This window comes from Leptodactylus fuscus, chromosome 3 (genome assembly GCF_031893055.1).
Source record: "Leptodactylus fuscus isolate aLepFus1 chromosome 3, aLepFus1.hap2, whole genome shotgun sequence".
NCBI lineage: Eukaryota > Metazoa > Chordata > Amphibia > Anura > Leptodactylidae > Leptodactylus > Leptodactylus fuscus.
In genome coordinates this window covers 102,941,098-102,962,177 of record NC_134267.1, presented here as the reverse complement: position 1 = coordinate 102,962,177, position 21,080 = coordinate 102,941,098, and the positions used below count along the sequence as shown (strand labels likewise).

Below are 21,080 nucleotides of genomic sequence, written 5' to 3'. Positions count from 1 at the left end.
CATTACTACTGAGAGTTTTTTTCTTAGGCTTTAATACACTTAATGAGTAATAAAATTGCCTAATTGCATTTTTTATCAATATGCACAAAATGCTATATTTACACTCAATTGATCTACTATAAAATATTGATCTAATACACAGACTTTGTTTGTTAACTGTAGTATCAATGCATTATGGGGCGGAGGTAGTACATAGTACATTTATTTCAGATTTGACTACTAACACTTCTTATCTCATAAGGCTAATAACTCATATGCATTAAGTAATGTAATGTTTATGTAAGCATATAAAAGATACTGAAAGCATGGTTTATGATCATGCCTCTGATTCTGTGCTTCCATTTCACATATGCTGACAATGATAAATTGGTTGAAATTTTTTCATATTTTCATACATTAGTAAGCAGAATGCTAAGATAATAAAATCTGGCATAGGTTTTAATAAAGGTATTGCAACAAGTCATACACTGGGAGATGTCTGGAGACAAACCCTAATCTCCTGCCTTGCTTAATAATGTGGATGGAGGTCTGTATAATAAATATGGCTGGATTTACCTATAACTATAACCTTGTAAAGAAAACACACAGACGAAGACACAGTAGAGCAGCGATTCCAAACCAGGGTGCAGCGGGAACCCAGGGGTACTATGGAAATCTGCTAGGGGTTCTATGAAAATTCAGAGGGGAAAATAGCCACATGTCTTCATTCAACTATTTCTGCATCATTCTGACATGGGTACAGTTGAATAGATCACTGCTTCAGCTTCAGCTTCCTGCTCCATTCAGGCATTTGCTAGTGATGTCTGCAGCTTTGTGCCAACCTGCTTCCTAAAATGCAGACAAGAGAAGCAGAGCAAAGATCTCTGTGGGAACATGGATGGGTAAGTTTTACTTGTTTTTTATTTATATGGTGTGCGGCCAATGGGAAGCATCAATTGTCTGCAACCACTGGGGGACATTATTACAGGTTTGCAGGCCTCTCGGGAACAATCATTTCCTTAGTGGTTAGACAAGGTAGAACAGTTGCTGTCACAGGCATACTACAAGGTGTTTTATGCATGGGTCTTTTTCATTTTAGTCCAGGGGTCCTCAAACTTTTTAAACAGTGGGCCGGAGGCAGAGCAGGTCGCACAGACATCGGGAGCGGTGCCATCCAACAGGTAAAGTGAAGTGCGCTCCATGGCCTGGCCCGAGCTCCCCATGAGCTTCATTATAAATGCACGCCTGCCGGCGTTGTCGGCGGGGCCAGACAGAAGTGCTTGGCGGGCCGCATGTGGCCCCCGGGCCGCAGTTTGAGGACCCCTGTTTTAGTCTAACCTTGTCTGTCACCATGCCATAAGTCATGATTCTCTAAAATTGCCATTTCTGGCTGTTATTGTGGTTAACTTGATGTATATTTATATGTTTAGATGGTGATTATGTATATAAGTAAAATGTAGTACAATACTATAGTATCACATATGCACAAAAGTATTACATGATATTGATAAATAATATCTTTCCTTTGCTATATATAATAATCAGATTCAACAATATGTTATTTTGGCGCTTACAGGGTGGCTTCACCAGAAAATATTCTCTTAATTCAAAGACTGGAACTCTACTTCCAGAATTTCCTAATGCCCAACATCTTGTGTTACAAGGATCATTGTCCAAAGAAAAGGTAAAACTATTGGTCGTGCAATATTTTCAAGTGTCTTCATTTTTTGTTATAGCTTAAGAAGAACATTTAAAAATGTTCAAGTCTCCTATCGGTCTACATCTATCTATCTATCTATCTATCTATCTATCTATCTATCTATCTATCTATCTATCTATCTATCCCACTGAAGGTCCAACTGTTTGAAGGTAGTATGGTGCTTTTGCAAGCACAGTTACTTCTTTACTTTTTCCATTGCACAGTATCTGTTTTATTATCACCATGCAATGTTATTACAACCTGTAATAATAGTGCATAGCTGCTATAAAATAGGTGGTAGTGAACGGCCCCCACACAGTATAATACTCTCCACAGTGCCCCCCATGCAGTATAATATGTTCCACAGTGGCCCTCACGCAGTACAGTATGCTCCACAGTGGCCCACACACAGTATAATTCTCTCCACAGTGGCCCCCACACAGTATAATACTCTCCACAGTGACCCCCACACAGTATAATATTCGCCACAGTGACCCCCACACAGTATAATATGCTCCACAGTCACGACACACAGTATAAAATGCATCCAACAGCCCCGCTTCAGGTGAACCCCCACGAAATTTGATGAATATTTGTGAGGTCCGGCCCTTGCCTTCCTTGCTATTATTATACTCTACTGAGGTAGAAAGCCACAGACATCACTGCTGGTGCCTGTGATTGAGCATCAGCGATCAGCAGTACACCCCAGGTAACTGCTGGGGTCCAATCACAGGCCACAGCAGTAACGTTTGAGGCATCTGACCTCAGTTAAAGAGAAGAAGAGTCCTGAAGAAGAGCCCTGCTGGGGCCCGTCAGAAGCCCAGGAGAGATGGGTATAAGTATTTATTTTTGATCACCTCCGTCTGCAGGCTACCACTGGAAAGGTGGGCCCATTTCCTTTAACAAAGTATATAGTAGCATGGTGGTCCGTGGCTTTGGCCATATCCAGCTGGCTGCATGCTCCATACCCCTCTAGGCCTGTTTGCACTCCCAGCAGCCACGATCATTACTCCTCTGACTCCACTGTAGGTTTTCCCATAGCACCTTTTAGCTGTGGCTCGCTATGTAGGGCCTTAGCCTTAAAGGGGTTGTCCGGAATAAATTGATCTTTCTAATCTAAGCTATACAAACCCCCAATCCCCCGCCTACCTCCTAAATTACTTAGGTTACCTAAAATTTATATTCACCTAGATCGCCGGGGCAGACAAGTGAAGACACCAGGCATATATTCCAATTTTCCAGTGATGTTCTGTTTTCGTAAGTAGGGGAACAGAATGTCACCTATCACTCAAACACTGTTAAAAGTATTTAGTTCCACGTATTAACCTATTAATAGTACTAAGAGACTTTTTTAGAAAAAATATTTTTAGCTTAGAAAACCCGAATATCCGTCACACTTCCGCCACATCTAAATAAATACTGTTAATTTTTTGTGAAGTGACAGTTGCGGAGAATATTTTCTTATAATTTTATGTTGTGTTTTTTCTCTAAAAAATTACCACTAGATATTTTTCAATAAATTGCCATCTGAGTATTAGCATTTAGAGTGCATTATATAATGATTTTAACATCTGTTTTGCATCTTATCAAGGTATGGAGCATAACCACCTGATAGCAATGTATGTAAAAACCATATGATGTGAATGCTCCATACCTTGATAAGAAGGGGGAAAAAATTAAGTTCTAAAAAATATCTGATTGGTTTATTGGGGTTAATATAGGTATTTACACAAACAGGCAGGGGAGCTAAAAGATCCTCTTTAAATTATAGGATGGTCAACTGTACCTAAAATTTTTAAGTGCATCCATATTTTTGTTTTAAAGCTGAGAAACCTGTGCTTGTAGTTTTATGATTGTCATTGCCACCATCTTAGGGAGCCTTCACAGGATGTAATGCTGCGCTCATTCTGATCGTAAAAACACGTTCAGAATGAGCGCGTAAAAAGCAGCTCTCATTGACTTGAATGGGAGCCGGCATACGTGCGCTCCCCATTGAAATCAATGGGAGGCTTTTTTCCCTATTGCTTACGCGCGTAATACATTGAAAGCATAGGGAAAAAAGCCTCCCATTGATTTCAATGGGGAGCACACGTATGCCGGCTCCCATTCAAGTCAATGGGAGCTGCTTTTTACGCACTCATTCTGAACGTGTTTTTACGATCAGAATGAGCGCAGCGTTACATCGTGTGAAGGCTCCCTTACAGGTTAATAATAAATACCATTGAGGTTTTCAAATCCATAATATTACTATGTTTATAATCTTTAGAATTCATTGAAGTTACAATTTTTGTATTTTATAACTAGGTTTCAGCACACTTGTCAAACTATACTTACATATAGTAAATGTATGATCATATTTAAATTGCAATTGTATATTGATGTTATTATTTTGATACCTACAGGTAGACACACTCATCATGATGTATAAAACTCACTGCCAGTGTGTACTCGATAATGCAATCAATGGGAATTTTGAGGAGGTATTAATACATTCTGATAAATGATATATCCTTATATTGTAATGCTGATCATTTTTATATGTGTATGTACTATACTACTACTACTGCACCTATTTAATTCACAGTTAACCATACTATGCTTTGCTTCATAATAGATCCAACACTTTTTATTGCATTTTTGGCAAGGAATGCCCGACCATTTGCTTCCCCTGCTTAAAAATCCTGTGATCATTGATATTTTTTGTGTTTGCGACTCAATTCTTTACAAGGTAAGGTTTTTTTTTTTTTCTATTTTTATTTTATATCTCTATGGAAAATGTAAAAACTTATATTAAATCATCTTTTCTATTTACTGCAGGTTCTCACAGATGTCCTTATACCAGCAACAATGCAGGAAATGCCTGAAAGGTGAAACTTTAGAATTGTTTTATTAAGATTACTATTCTTGTTAATTTATTATATTATTATGATTTTAAAGTGGTAACTATTTATACCAATAATAATTCACAGTAGTTCAAGTTATTTTCTTTTAAAAGTTTTCAACGAAATGTTTTCCTCATAAAAAGAGAAGAAAAATATATTTAGTTTGAACGTTAAAGGATCAATACAAATAGTAGTAAGTAAACTGAATACGTCAGTGAGTCATCAAAAAGGATATATTGTGGGCAAACTTCAAAATCTTATTTTATTACTTTATTTTTTCATTTGGTTAACTAAATATACATTGGAATAGCCTTAAGAAAGGCTTTTCTTCTCTTAGCTTTCTTTTTCTGATCTGCACCGCCGTTCCTGAGGAATTTCTTCTTTCTTCTATATGTAAATGAGCTTTCAGGCAGTACAGGGGGCTTTAACCTTTGCTCTACTGAAGTAAAAACTCCCCCACACATCCCTCATTGACCATTTTATAAAAAATGTGAAAGTGCAGGTCATCCAATGTAATCCAACGAAATGAACCTGTAAAAAATAATGAAATGAAAAACTAAAGTAGGCCATACATATGAGAGAGCTGACATCTGAACAACAGTAACTTAAACTGTGGCTCAACTTTCAGAATTGAGGCATGATCTCTGGCTCACATATTGGCAAATTAAACCACACCTCCTTTTCAACAAGCCTCGCCTACCTGTCGTAGGAGGCAAACAGTTAGAAAGCATTGTGCCTCATACAACACAAATCATAGAAAACACATAGAAAATAAGGTGTAAGCATGGACACCAGTTTTGTGGTGCAAATGACGCCAGAATTCTGGCGCATATTTATTAGTTTATCTGCTCTACTGTGTGACCACGGTCTTACCATTGAGTGAAGAGCTACATACCTGGACCGACCATCCTCTTCAAGCTGTTAAGCTCATGTAACACAAGATGGCTCAGAGTATACTGATTGGAGACCCATGGGAGGATCCAAAAATGAAAAACAGTGTTACTTACCTCTCCCTGACTCCAGCACACTCCCCGCAGATCTCTTCAGTGTTGGGCCAGACATCACCTTATCCAGCATTGCGATGCATAATGACACTGGCCTGGGCCCACTTTATGTTGTAATATCCCCAAACAGGCCTTAAGCCTGTAGGAGCCCAGGAGAGGTAAGTAACAGTGTTTTTTATGTTCCTTCACCTCCCCTGGCCCAGCAATCACTATATTCTGGGGTCTTAAAAGACCCCAGAGTATAATGAAAGCAGTGTTTATGGGGTTAAGGGCCCGCGCTCTCACTTACCTAGAAGGGGAAGTGCAGGGGCCGTGAGCAGGAGCAAAGATCGGTAAGTAAATAGGGCTCATTACATGCTAGGGTTACCCCAAAAGGTAATGGCCTAATGAAAAAAAGAAGAAGAAATCAGGGGCCTGCTGGGACCCCTAATGTGGCAACCGCTACCGCTGCTACCCCGGTAGTTGTGCCCCGATCAACAGACCAGACATTCCCTGTGGCCTGGTCCATCACGTTATTCCATACTGTATTACTGCTCACGTTGGCACAACTACCACCACTCGGCCAAACAGCTCTCGCAGCCTGGTCATTGTTCTACTATTCCACACTGTTGGTGCCACATTGTTGGCATAATACAAAAATATATATTAAAAAAAGATATTTAAAAAAAGCATGCCACGAAGTGGTCATTTTTCATTGCTTATTTAATAGTCAGTTCTTCATCACCTTTCAACTGTCAGGCACATTGATAGTGTGCTATAGATTTATCTTGAAATTCTGTAATTGTCACTGTTTGCCGCAGAATCTATTTTTATAATGGATATATAGATTTTTTTTTTGTAGTTCTCACTTGCCATTACCCTTGGCATAATAGCAACAAAATAAAACAAAAAAAAAATTACAGTTTTTTTTAATACTACTGCCATGTTGGTGCAGGATTCTGCTCCAATTTCCTGCAGCCTGCTCTATCACTTTCTCTTCTATACTGTACTGCCATTCATGTTTTCACAGCTGCCACCACCACCAGCAGACATCTCCTGGACTCTACTCTGTCATACTCTCTTCCACACTGTACTGTCACGCATATTCCCACAGATAAAATTTCTGTCACCAGTCAGCCAGACACCTGCTGCGCCTGGTACATCATGTTATTCCCTACTGTACTGTACATTTTTTGCAGCTTTTTTATTCTGGAAAACACATTTCAACAGAGGCATATTGCTACAATTTTTTCTTAAAAATAACAAACCTATTGTACCTATAAGTCCCCAAAAGGAGTTGATTTTGTAAAACGCCATTGCTTTTTCTAATAGAACTGATCTGTGTATATGAAAAAACACAGTTCTTTTAAATCTTAAAAGGCTTAAAACATACCTCCAATTAAAAAAAAAAAAAAACTTTTCAGAAAATAATAAACTTTATACTATATATATAGCTTTCTCCATGTATCAAACTGAGTTACTTTTCCCATATTAGTCTAGGCAGAAGGGAGGGGTAGGAGGCTGCTGATAACACACAAAGATAACTTCTATTGTTAAACCAGCTATTCTCTGATTGAGAGGAAGCTCTCTTAATACTTATGCTCTAGAGATAAGATGCAATAAATCAATTAATATCCTCCTTCCATCTCCATAGTGCTTGGTGTGTTTGCATTAGAGAGCTAGAAATAGCCTAGACAGAGTCCTAGTAGCCCTGACAGTGCCATACACTATGTGTTAAGCCAATTTTAACTCTAGTTTGTAACAAAGTTAATTGACCTGAAACAATTAACATTAAAACCCAAAACACAATAATTTTTCAGAGGTTCATCCATGTCTACCCAAGAGTATAGTTCAGTTTCTGGAAATGGTTTGTTCATTTCAGACAAGCAAGGAAGACTCACCAATTCAACTTCATACAAAGCTGTCTATACTGCAGAAGGCAGTTGGTTTCCTATCAACCCATTCAGGACCAAGCGAATTTTAATTTTTGCATTTCCTTTTTCCCTCCCCACATTCCAAGAGCCATAATTTTTTTTTTTCATTTTTCAGTTCACAGTCACATGATGGCTTATTATTTGTGAAACAAATTGTACTTTGTAATGGCACCATTCAATATTTGCGATGAAGTGGGATGCTGGAAAAAAAGTCAGGATGAAGTGGAATTAGAATAACAGCGTATTTTCTTATGGGTTTAATTTTTACAGCATTCACTGGTTTGCATGCTGTAAAAATAACGTTACCTGTATTTTGCTGGTCAGTACAATCACAGCAATACAAAATTTATATGGAATTTTTAATGTTTGATACCTTTTGAAAAATTCAAAACTGCAAAATAGAAATATTTCCTTATGTCACCATATCATTAAAAATGGCAGCACCCATGTCACCTGTGTAGTGCTTTTTCACGCCATCTAAAGCTTTAACTGCAATCGGAGACACTAGTTTTTGTCATAGTACTGCATAAACCGAGCCTTTAAATATGGCGGCCGCTCTGATGCAAAAATGCCACCATAACCATATTGTACAGTGGAGACCCAAACGTAAAGCCCATGATCAGAATTCACTCTGATCACTAGCATTACTTTTTATGATTTCCAAAGTTAATTGTAGCCCCCCCCATACCTTTTCCATTGCAGGAGTTGCGAGAGCTGTCCCGTTTATCTGGCAGACAGGAACCTAATGAAGGCTCCCAGGCTTGACATAATAATTAGAGATGAGCGAACAGTGTTCTATCGAACACATGTTCGATCGGATATCAGGGTGTTCGCCATGTTCGAATCGAATCGAACACCGCGTGGTAAAGTGCGCCAAAATTCGATTCCCCTCCCACCTTCCCTGGCGCCTTTTTTGCACCAATAACAGCGCAGGGGAGGTGGGACAGGAACTACGACACCGGGGGCATTGAAAAAAATTGGAAAAAGTCATTGGCTGCCGAAATCAGGTGACCTCCATTTTAGACGAATAGTGGATTTCAAATCCGGGTCATATGAGAATGTGAACTTTGTGACTATGAGACAGGGATAGCTGTACAGGCAGGGATAGCTAGGGATAACCTTTATTTAGGGGGGAATGTTATTAAAAATAACTTTTTGGGGCTCTATCGGGTGTGTAATTATGATTTTTGTGAGATAAACTTTTTCCCATAGGGATGCATTGGCCAGCGCTGATTGGCCGAATTCCGTACTCTGGCCAATCAGCGCTGGCCAATGCACTCTATTAGCTTGATGAAGCAGAGTGTGCACAAGGGTTCAAGCGCACCCTCGGCTCTGATGTAGCAGAGCCGAGGCTGCACAAGGGTTCAAGCGCACCCTCGGCTCTGATGTAGGAGAGCCGAGGGTGCACTTGAACCCTTGTGCACCCTCGGCTCTGCTACATCAGAGCCGAGGGTGCGCTTGAACCCTTGTGCACACTCTGCTTCATCAAGCTAATAGAATGCATTGGCCAGCGCTGATTGGCCAATGCATTCTATTAGCCTGATGAAGTAGAGCTGAATGTGTGTGCTAAGCACACACATTCAGCTCTACTTCATCGGGCTAATAGAATGCATTGGCCAGCGCTGATTGGCCAGAGTACGGAATTCGGCCAATCAGCGCTGGCTCTGCTGGAGGAGGCGGAGTCTAAGATCGCTCCACACCAGTCTCCATTCAGGTCCGACCTTAGACTCCGCCTCCTCCAGCAGAGCCAGCGCTGATTGGCCGAATTCCGTACTCTGGCCAATCAGCACTGGCTAATGCATTGTATTGGCGTGATGAAGCAGTGCTGAATGTGTGTGCTTAGCACACACATTCAGCTCTACTTCATCGGGCTAATAGAATGCATTGGCCAGCGCTGATTGGCCAGAGTACGGAATTCGGCCAATCAGCGCTGGCTCTGCTGGAGGAGGCGGAGTCTAAGATCGCTCCACACCAGTCTCCATTCAGGTCCGACCTTAGACTCCGCCTCCTCCAGCAGAGCCAGCGCTGATTGGCCGAATTCCGTACTCTGGCCAATCAGCACTGGCTAATGCATTGTATTGGCATGATGAAGCAGTGCTGAATGTGTGTGCTTAGCACACACATTCAGCTCTACTTCATCGGGCTAATAGAATGCATTGGCCAATCAGCGCTGGCCAATGCATTCTATTAGCGTGAACTGAGATTGCACAGGGGTTCTAGTGCACCCTCGGCTCTGCTACATCAGATTGCTACATCTGATGTAGCAGTGCCGAGTGTGCATCAGATGTGTAGTTGAGCAAAACTGACTCAGCACTGCTAAGTCTCTGCATTCGCATAGGAATGCATAGGCCAGCCTTCGGCCAATCAGCGCTGGCTCTGCGGGAGGAGGCGGAGTCTAAGGTCGGACCTGAATGGAGACTGGTGTGGAGCGATCTTAGACTCCGCCTCCTCCAGCAGAGCCAGCGCTGATTGGTCGAGTTCCGTACTCTGGCCAATCAGCACTGGCCAATGCATTTCTATGGGGAAAAGTTAGCTTGCGAAAATCGCAAACTGACAGGGATTTCCATGAAATAAAGTGACTTTTATGCCCCCAGACATGCTTCCCCTGCTGTCCCAGTGTCATTCCAGGGTGTTGGTATCATTTCCTGGGGTGTCACAGTGGACTTGGTGACCCTCCAGACACGAATTTGGGTTTCCCCCTTAACGAGTTTATGTTCCCCATAGACTATAATGGGGTTCGAAACCCATTCGAACACTCGAACAGTGAGCGGCTGTTCGAATCGAATTTCGAACCTCGAACATTTTAGTGTTCGCTCATCTCTAATAATAATATAGCAATATATCTATTATTTAAGAAAATAAATAAACAAAAACAAACATAAGCAAATTGTATATCCCTGCATCCAAAAATGCCCAGTAATATTTTTCCCATATGGTGAACATTGTAGCGTTTTTTTCGCTGTTTAAACCTCCCACAAAAATTTTAATAAAAATCCCCCCAAAATAGTATAACTAACAAGAACATCTGGCAGCGCCCAAAAAAAAGATGTCTAATGCATCCCTGTATATGGAGATATACACTCACCGGCCACTTTATTAGGTACACCTGTCCAACTGCTCGTTAACACTTAATTTCTAATCAGCCAATCACATGGCGGCAACTCAGTGCATTTAGGCATGTAGACATGGTCAAGACAATCTCCTGCAGTTCAAACCGAGCATCAGTATGGGGAAGAAAGGTGATTTGAGTGCCTTTGAACATGGCATGGTTGTTGGTGCCAGAAGGGCTGGTCTGAGTATTTCAGAAACTGCTGATCTACTGGGATTTTCACGCACAACCATCTCTAGGGTTTACAGAGAATGGTCCGAAAAAGAAAAAACATCCAGTGAGCGGCAGTTCTGTGGGCAGAAATGCGTTGTTGATGCCAGAGGTCAGAGGAGAATGGCCAGACTGGTTCGAGCTGATAGAAAGGCAACAGTGACTCAAATAGCCACCCGTTACAACCAAGGTAGCCAGAAGAGCATCTCTGAACGCACAGTACGTCGAACTTTGAGGCAGATGGGCTACAGCAGCAGAAGACCACACCGGGTGCCACTCCTTTCTGCTAAGAACAGGAAACTGAGGCTACAATTTGCACAAGCTGATCGAAATTGGACAATTGAAGATTGGAAAAACGTTGCCTGGTCTGATGAGTCTCGATTTCTGCTGTGACATTCGGATGGTAGGGTCAGAATTTGGCGTCAACAACATGAAAGCATGGATCCATCCTGCCTTGTATCAACGGTTCAGGCTGGTGGTGGTGGTGTCATGGTGTGGGGAATATTTTCTTGGCACTCTTTGGGCCCCTTGGTACCAATTGAGCATCGTTGCAACGCCAAAGCCTACCTGAGTATTGTTGCTGACCATGTCCATCCCTTTATGACCACAATGTACCCAACATCTGATGGCTACTTTCAGCAGGATAATGCGCATGTCATAAAGCTGGAATCATCTCAGACTGGTTTCTTGAACATGACAATGAGTTCACTGTACTCCAATGGCCTCCACAGTCACCAGATCTCAATCCAATAGAGCATCTTTGGGATGTGGTGGAACGGGAGATTTGCATCATGGATGTGCAGCCGACAAATCTGCGGCAACTGTGTGATGCCATCATGTCAATATGGACCAAAATTTCTGAGGAATGCTTCCAGCACCTTGTTGAATCTATGCCACGAAGAATTGAGGCAGTTCTGAAGGCAAAAGGGGGTCCAACCCGTTACTAGCATGGTGTACCTAATAAAGTGGCCGGTGAGTGTATATATATATATATATATATATATATATATATATATATATATATATATATATATTACTGATGTCAAAAAACGGTGACTGAAAAAAACATTTTTTTTTTGCAAAGTTTTGGATTTTTTTAAGTGGTTAAAAATAAAAAATAAAGTATGGGTGCATGCTATTCAAGATGGGAGTTTCAAATAGTACTCGCTCATCTCTAATATTTACCATTCATTTTGAATCTACTCATGGTTTTGGATCAAAACACTGGGGCAGATTTATTAAGATTGGTATTTCGTAAACACCAGTCTTAGTATAGGCCCCCAAAGGGCACAGGTCAGGACTGATTTATGAGAAGGCTCCGACCTCTTCATAAACTAGGTGCACCTCTGGTTTAGGTACTGGTCTATATTTTCATTATAACTCACCCTTGAACACTGGCATGAGTTATGATGAACAAGTTGGGACAAGGTGTCCCTGCCCTGGTCTGACCCACTCTCCGCTCACCCACATATGTAGAATGTGGTCAATGAGGTTCAGAACAGGGGTCGGGGTGCACATCTGGTGCAAGAAAGGTCCTTGTGCCAAATGTCCACTGCAAAAATAGTGTAGAAGAATTGATGAATTCCCTCCATTGTATACAAGGTAGACAACTATTGAATATAATATTTTAGATAGTCTTACATTACTTTAGTAACTTACTTTGGTTTATTAGTTTACTAGCAGACATAAGAAACTTTGCTAAACACTGGGAACAGTGGGTGATATCATCATTGGAAAACCTTCCAGAATGTCTCTCAGAAAAGAAATTGCCAATTGTCCGAAGATTTGTGTCATCTTTGAAAAGACAGACTTCATTCTTACATTTGGCTCAAGTAAGTTTTGATTGCTTTAAAAAATAAAGCATGGAATCTCATATGCAAGTATGACATAGTTTCTTGTTCAGTTTTGAATGCAGTTTTTTTCAGTCAGATACTGGAATAAATATAAGAACTGATTTTGAGGCGGAGAGAAAAGCACTTCAAGCACTACTTTTCTCTCCACATGATTCGTGCGGACACCACGAGGAAAACACATGGACCGCATTATACTCTATGGGGTCTGTGAGCTTTCATTGCTCACCGCTTTTTAATGTGTTTGGTATTCTGTTCAGGGGGGTCCCCAAGTGGACTCCCCATTTGGAACACCGAACACAGATGTGAACCGGGCCTTAATATGTGGTAGTCTTAAAGTAGTCTGATATTGATGACTTATACTTTATTCCTTGGTGCTCTTGGATAGGAGAGAGGTTAACACTTTGTGGTTTACAGCATAAGAGATGTTAATATTTTGTACCTTGTGGTCTATGGTAGTAGGGACAGAAAGTATCTGGTAATATATTTTTGACAGAAACTAGAACAAGGTGTTTATAATGTGTTCTGCTTTCTAGGGACAGTAATAGCCATACAGGGTATATCACAATTGAGAAGATCCCTTTATTTTCTCAACAATTGTGTAGCATGCCCATAGTCATAGTAGACTGATGATAATGGGCCCTTGGCATAGCTTGTCAATATTTTAGCCCAGAAAACAAAACTAAATGTTTTTTACTACATATAAAAAATGTAAATAAACATATGACATGTTCTCAATTCCAGATTGCTCGACCTGCTTTGTTCGATCAAAACATAGTCAACGCCATGACAACTGACATTGAAAAGGTAGACTTGTATAGTATTGGTTCACAAGCTCTCCTTAACAGCTGTAGTGGAGCAGACTCAGATATTGATGTCTACACTGAGTGTGAGTTCACATTTTCTCTAAGTGGATTGTTTTTTTGTTTTTTTCTAGTTATGCTAACATGGCCAAACATGATTTTTGAGCAGAAGGTTCTTGCACATTTTTGTAATTGATGTCTTCCATTATTGTATTGTCTGTTATTTGTAAGAACAAGAGTGTGCAGACTCCACTTTCAACTACTAGTTTTTATTCCTATTCCTATTTTATTCCTATGAAGTAGCAGCCTATCCTCTTTCCTGATGTAGATGCCATGTTTCCACATCCGGCATGTCAGCCTCATAATGATGTCCTCTAAGAAAGCTAGAGAGCGACAAACTCCTGAGGACTAAAATATATTTATTCAAATAACATAAAAACTGTATTTTAATTGCAGTGGAAATATTATATAATGATAAAATGCTTTTCATAACATAAACATAATGACATGGGGCTGGATTAGAGGTGCATTATGACCTATTTTAAAGTTAAACAAATGTTTCTCTTTGATAGTATTTTTACATAAAGATATACTGTATATTCATCTTAGACAACGAAAACTAATTCTTAAAGGAGTTATCTGGTTTCTAACATTCATGGCCTATGCCAACACTTGGGACCCCACAGATCACCAGAACCAAGACAGTTCGGTCTGCGGTATTGTTTACATTTTTGTGATTATGTTTTTTGCAGCACCACTGCATAGATTTCAATGGGACAGCACTGCAATACCCACACTTACCACTACAGTTTGTAAGATGAGTGAGTAGCATAGCTGACAGTATGTAAACAATACCGCAAAACACGCTGTCTTGATCCCACAGATCTAATATTGATGGCCTATGCAATACACTAGGCCATCAATGTTAGAAACCAGATAACCCTTTTAAACATACTAGTGGTCACCTTCAGTGTGAAATAATTTGTAAGTTCAATTTTTTGTAATACAAGTTCCATATTAGTTCTGTGATTTCACTACCTGTCACAAACAAGCACAGAATATTTCTGAAATTACTTTTTGTTCACACTTTTAAATATAATAAAACATCTTTCCTTCTAGTGTTCCAAGAGCTCAAAGATCTGTTAAAGAAAAATGCAACTGTGGAGTCCTTTATCGAATGGCTTGATAATGTTGTTGAGCAACGAGTTATCAAGGTAATATACTTCTATATGACTAAGGTGTCAACAATGTCATTTCTAGCTTAGAATACGGAATCTGCTTTGTTATATCATACATATCACAAGCAAATAAAAAAAAATATAACCTTTAAGCACAAAAACATACAGTTTACATAAAAATTCACAGCAGACATTCACACTAGCGAGTTCAGCCATTCAACTACTCTTACACAGCTAAGGGAATAACCAAGGCAGTAGTTCTTGATAGGGTCGAAGAGTTTTTCTAGACAAGTCAGATTAATGGAATTTCCTTTGTCAACTGCAAATATTGTTATTGTAAAGTGGGAAAGTCCAGATGGAAGTACAACTCAGCCATATTGGATGAGACCAAATATGAGCTTCATGAACCGGGTTTCCATCAAAAAGCAATCATACATAATACTATGTTTTTATGATAAATATTGTAAAGCAAATAGTTATTGAACTGTAAGGGCCCCTTCACACGGCGTATACGCTCACTGCTTTGGAGCGTGTAAACGTTCCGTAGCAGCGGCGTCTAAAAGCAGATCGCATTGTTTTCTATGGGAGCCGGCAGACGCGCGCTCGCCATAGAAATGAATGGGCTGCTTTTTCCATTCATTTCTATGGGGAGCGCGCGTCTGCCGCCTCCCATAGAAAACAATGGGAACTGCTTTAGACGCCGCTGCTACGGAACGTTTACACGCTCCAAAGCAGTGAGCGTATACGCCGTGTGAAGGGGCCCTAAAAAAGACTGTTTTCTTGAATCAAGAGTTAAGCCACAACTATATGTTGCCTTTTTGATGCACTGCTTCAAATTTTAGCTATTGAGTGACAGCTGCTGCCCACATGATTACTAACCAATCACAGAGGGTCCAAAACCATTCCACTGAAGACTATCACAGAAATCAAATGGCGTTTAGGAAGAAAATGAAAATAAAACGTAACTTTTTTTTGTATGTATTAAAAGTATATAAATAAACGGACGTCCGTGCTTATAAAAATAGGAGACTAAAAATGAGGGTTTATGTGACCATGAGGGATATATGCTCCTCACTCTTGAATCTATACCACATTAAATCCCCACAGAACAGTCAGGTACTGTGTGACTGATAGTATATAGCGGTCCCTAGTCTTTATTTACTCAGGCTACACATTAGACATTAAAAAAAAAATGTAAAACTGAGCTGAAATGCGTCTCAAGATCTGTCGGGCCAATACTAGAACCGGACTCAGCACAAACTTTCCTAATTTTTTGTGTTTGACCAACCTGAAACTTTTGCAGTTTGTTACCCATGAAACACTGTTATACTCTGTGGTCTCCTCACCACCCCTGGGCCTCCAAAATATTATAATAGCATTTGTTAAACGAACCAAGGGGGACTGAACCCCACAAATATTTTTGAGCTGAATTGAAGCTGTGGCTCAAAAGTTAAAATCCATCATTCCTGCTACAAAAAGTTACACTAGTCTATCGAAATATGTCAGAAAATTGAAAAAACATCAAAGAAAGACAACCTAATTAACAAGAAAAGGAAATATCTGTTCTGAGAAAGAATTGTCAAAACTAAGTAGGGAAAGAAAAAAATATTTTCTATGAAATGCTAAATTTTTATATGCTATTCAAAGGTATTTTTAATATCTACAAATTAATTTACAGTTATGTTCATGGGAAAATCTATTTAAGTGAAGGAACAAAAGAGAAACCCAAATCAAATCAATATTTGGTGGGACTACCTTTTGCCTTTAAAACAGCATCCATTCTTCTATGTACACTTGCATTACATTTTTGAAGGAACTCAGAGGAGTTCTGGGAGAACTACGTGTAGATCGGCGGATCTGTACTTGAAATTTTCTGTCTCTTCATGTAATCTTGGACAGTTTCAATTATACACTCACCGGCCACTTTATTAGGTACACCTGTCCAACTGCTCGTTAACACTTAATTTCTAATCAGCCAATCACATGGCGGCAACTCAGTGCATTTAGGCATGTAGACATGGTCAAGACAATCTCCTGCAGTTCAAACCGAGCATCAGTATGGGGAAGAAAGGTGATTTGAGTGCCTTTGAACATGGCATGGTTGTTGGTGCCAGAAGGGATGGTCTGAGTATTTCAGAAACTGCTGATCTATTGGGATTTTCACGCACAACCATCTCTAGGGTTTACAGAGAATGGTCCAAAAAAGAAAAAACATCCAGTGAGCGGCAGTTCTGTGGGCGTAAATGCGTTGTTGATGCCAGAGGTCAGAGGAGAATGGCCAGACTGGTTCGAGCTGATAGAAAGGCAACAGTGACTCAAATAGCCACCCGTTACAACCAAGGTAGCCAGAAAAGCATCTCTGAACGCACAGTACGTCGAACTTTGAGGCAGATGGGCTACAGCAGCAGAAGACCACACCGGGTGCCACTCCTTTCAGCTAAGAACAGGAAACTGAGGCTACAATTTGCACAAGCTCATCGAAATTGGACAATTGAAGATTGGAAAAACGTTGCCTGGTCTGATGAGTCTCGATTTCTGCTGCGACATTCGGATGGTAGGGTCAGAATTTGGCGTCAACAACATGAAAGCATGGATCCATCCTGCCTTGTATCAACGGTTCAGGCTGCTGGTGGTGGTGTCATGGTGTGGGGAATATTTTCTTGGCACTCTTTGGGCCCCTTGGTACCAATTGAGCATCGTTGCAACGCCAAAGCCTACCTGAGTATTGTTGCTGACCATGTCCATCCCTTTATGACCACAATGTACCCAACATCTGATGGCTACTTTCAGCAGGATAATGCGCCATGTCATAAAGCTGGAATCATCTCAGACTGGTTTCTTGAACATGACAATGAGTTCACTGTACTCCAATGGCCTCCACAGTCACCAGATCTCAATCCAATAGAGCATCTTTGGGATGTGGTGGAACGGGAGATTCGCATCATGGATGTGCAGCCGACAAATCTGCGGCAACTGTGTGATGCCATCATGTCAATATGGACCAAAATCTCTGAGGAATGCTTCCAGCACCTTGTTGAATCTATGCCACGAAGAATTGAGGCAGTTCTGAAGGCAAAAGGGGGTCCAACCCGTTACTAGCATGGTGTACCTAATAAAGTGGCCGGTGAGTGTAAGATCAGGACTCTGTGGGAGCCATATCATAACTTCCAGGACTCCTCCATGGGGTTGTCACATCTAATATTGATGTAATTTAGATTTTTCTCTTAACCTTGGTTCACATCTGTGTTTGGTAATCCGTTCGGGGAGTCCGCATGGCAACCCCCCCGAACAGACTACCGAACGTACTTGCAAGCGGTGTGCAGTGATAGCACATGGAGCCCATAAACTATAATGGGTTCCGTGTGCTTGCCGCACGCTGCCCGCATGAATCATGCGGAGAGGAAAGTATATTGTGAAGTACTTTGCCACCCGTATGTTCCCTGCAGAGATCTTGCGGCAAGCACACCGAGCCCATTATAGTCTATGGCAGTGATGGCGAACCTTTTAGAGACCGAGTGCCCAAACTACAACCCAAAACACACAAAATTTTCGCGGAGTGCCAACACGACAATATAGACTTAATACTATGCGGATCCACAATTGCGGACAGTTACTGACCAAAAATTACAGTCATGTGGGGCTTTACAGAGCTTTCAATAATACAAACAACGTTGTACTGAAATGTAAAGGTCTCGGCATTTGGTACTTTGAACAATTAATTTTCACTATTTACATCGCACAGGATCTGTTTTATAGTTACCGTGTAATATTCTTACATCCTGTACTAATATCACGTCTGCTATAAAACAGATACTGTGTGATATAAATAGTGAGGGGACCCCAGACAGTATTATATGCCCTGCAGTGGGCCCACCACACAATATTATATTCTCCACAGTACCACAGTAGCCCCCCAGTGTTATATGCTCCGCAGTAGGTGTCCCCCCCCCACAGGATTATATGCTCCACAGTGGCATCCACACACAGTATTGTGTGCTTATAAATAGGCCCCCCCCAGTATTATATGCTCTTTAGTACACCCCCCAGTATTATAAGCCACCCCAGTATTATAAGCCCCCCCAGTATTATACACTCCCCCCAGTATTATAAGCCCCCTCAGTATTATACACTCCCCCCAGTATTATAAGCCCCCTCAGTATTATACACTCCCCCCAGTATTATACACTCCCCCAGTATTATACACCCCACCCAGTATTATAAGCCCCCCAGTATTATACACTCCCCCCAGTATTATAAGCCCCCTCAGTATTATACACTCCCCCCAGTATTATACACTCCCCCCAGTATTATACACCCCACCCAGTATTATAAGCCCCCCCAGTATTATACACTCCCCCCCAGTATCATACACCCCACCAAGTATTATAAGCGCTCCCCCCAACATCATATACAAAGTGAGCCACTCTCATACTCACCCCTGAAGAGCCGCCGGCATCCACCTTCTTGTCACTGGCGGCGCTGATGACGTCATCGCGCCCGCGTCGGGGCAGAGGTCAAACTCTGCAGCCAGTGTAGGCCGCGGTCGCGCGATCCGCGGCCTACCCTGACAGCTTTCAGCTGTATGTGCATTTGCCCATACAAATGAAGGCAGTGATCGCTCATCAACGGGGAATCCTGTACCGGATTCCCTGTTGGTGAGCGATCCGGGCGACCGCACGCGTGCCAGCATGGAGGGCTCTGCGTGCCCTCTCTGGCACGCGTGCCATAGGTTCGCCATCACTGGTCTATGGGGTCCATGTGCTTTTACTGCACACCACTTGCAAATGCTTTTGATAGTCCGTTCGCGGGGGTCCCCATGCGGACTCCCCTGAACGGATTACTGATGCAGATGTAAACGAGACCTTATTCATTCACTTTGCATTTTGTTAATTGACAAGCATAACAAACCTATTATCATTTCTATTATTTATAGCATTCTTACTTTGCAGCATTTTTTCCACACTTGCTTAAAACTTTTGAATATTAGTGTATATATACTTTACTATATTTAGAAATCATAAAATGATGAACCAGTAAAAGGGCAAATGCAGAAAAAGTGCTCAGAATGTTTAAAGTGATTGTCCAAGATCAGATATTGATGGCCAATACTTAGGATAGGTCATCAATATGAGATCAGTAAGGGTCAAACACCCATTCCTTCCAGCTGGTATCCGCATTGTGTATATACAGTGGCAGGAAGCAACAGCTGTGTACACCGTGCAGTGCCCCTGTCACCCTATTGCTAATCAGATAATCTGTGGGGATGTCTGGAGAAGGAAGAGGTAGTACCTCCACCCATCTGATATTGATGACCATTCCTAAAGATGGGTCATCAATACACTGTGTGCAGAATTATTAGGCAAGTTGTATTTGAGAGGATTCTTTTTATTATTGTTCAACAACTATTTTCTCAATCAACCTAAGGATATAAAAGCTTAATATTTTTGGAAGTTGGAGTGTTTTTTTGTTTTTTTTTAGATTTGGCTATCTTAGGAGGATATCTGTTTGTGCAGGTAACTATTACTGTGCAGAATTATTAGGCAACTTAATAAAAACCAAATCTCTCCCCATCTCACTTGTTTATTTTCACTAGGTAAACCAATATAACAACACAAAATTTAGAAATAAACATTTATGACATTAAAAAAAAAATAAAAAAATCAGTGACCGGTATAGCCACCTTTCTTTACGATGACACTCAAAAGTCTTCCATCCACAGATTCTGTCAGTTGCTTGATCTGTTTACGATCACCATTGCGTGCAGCAGCCACCGCAGCCTCCCAGACACTGTTCCGAGAGGTGTACTGTTTTCCTCCCTGTAGATCTCACCTTTTATGAGGGATCACAGGTTCTCTATGGGGTTCAGATCAGGTGAACAAGGGGGTCATGTCATTATTTTTTCTTCTTTTAGACCTTTACTGGCCAGCCAGGCTGTGGAGTATTTGGATGCATGTGATGGAGCATTGTCCTGCATGAAAATCATGTTTTTCTTGAACGATACCTGCTTCTTCCTGTACCATTGCTTGAAGAAGGTGTCTTCCAGAAACTGGCAGTAGGTCTGGGAGTTGAGCTTCACTCCATCCTCAACCCGAAAAGGTCCCACAAGTTCATCTTTGATGATATCAGCCCATACCAGTACCCCACCTCCACCTTGCTGGCATCTGAGTTGGAGTGGAGCTCTCTGCCCTCTAATGATCCAGCCTTGGGCCCATCCATCTAGCCCATCAAGAGTCACTCTCATTTCATCAGTCCATAAAACCTTAGAAAAATCAGTCTTAAGATATTTCTTGGCCCAGTCTTGACATTTTATCTTATGTTTCTTGTTCAAAGGTGGTCCTTTTTTTCCAGTCTTCCTTACCTTGGCCATGTCCCTGAGTATCGCACACCTTTTGCTTTTTATACTCCATTAACGTTGCAGCTCTGAAATATGGCAAAACTGGTGACAAATGGCAT

At 41.1% G+C, this 21,080-nt stretch overlaps 1 protein-coding gene across 1 annotated transcript in view; it reads left to right on the top strand.

Annotated features, from left to right (window-relative positions):
* Nucleotides 1–21,080, top strand: part of RFX6 (regulatory factor X6) — a 93,493-nt gene that overhangs the window by 32,892 nt on the left and 39,521 nt on the right. The window contains exons 7-13 of the mRNA XM_075268089.1: nucleotides 1,556–1,663; nucleotides 4,081–4,158; nucleotides 4,293–4,406; nucleotides 4,496–4,545; nucleotides 12,469–12,628; nucleotides 13,391–13,535; nucleotides 14,569–14,663. Of these exons, the coding sequence (XP_075124190.1) occupies nucleotides 1,556–1,663; nucleotides 4,081–4,158; nucleotides 4,293–4,406; nucleotides 4,496–4,545; nucleotides 12,469–12,628; nucleotides 13,391–13,535; nucleotides 14,569–14,663 (750 nt within the window). The remainder of the gene's footprint in view (nucleotides 1–1,555; nucleotides 1,664–4,080; nucleotides 4,159–4,292; nucleotides 4,407–4,495; nucleotides 4,546–12,468; nucleotides 12,629–13,390; nucleotides 13,536–14,568; nucleotides 14,664–21,080) is intronic.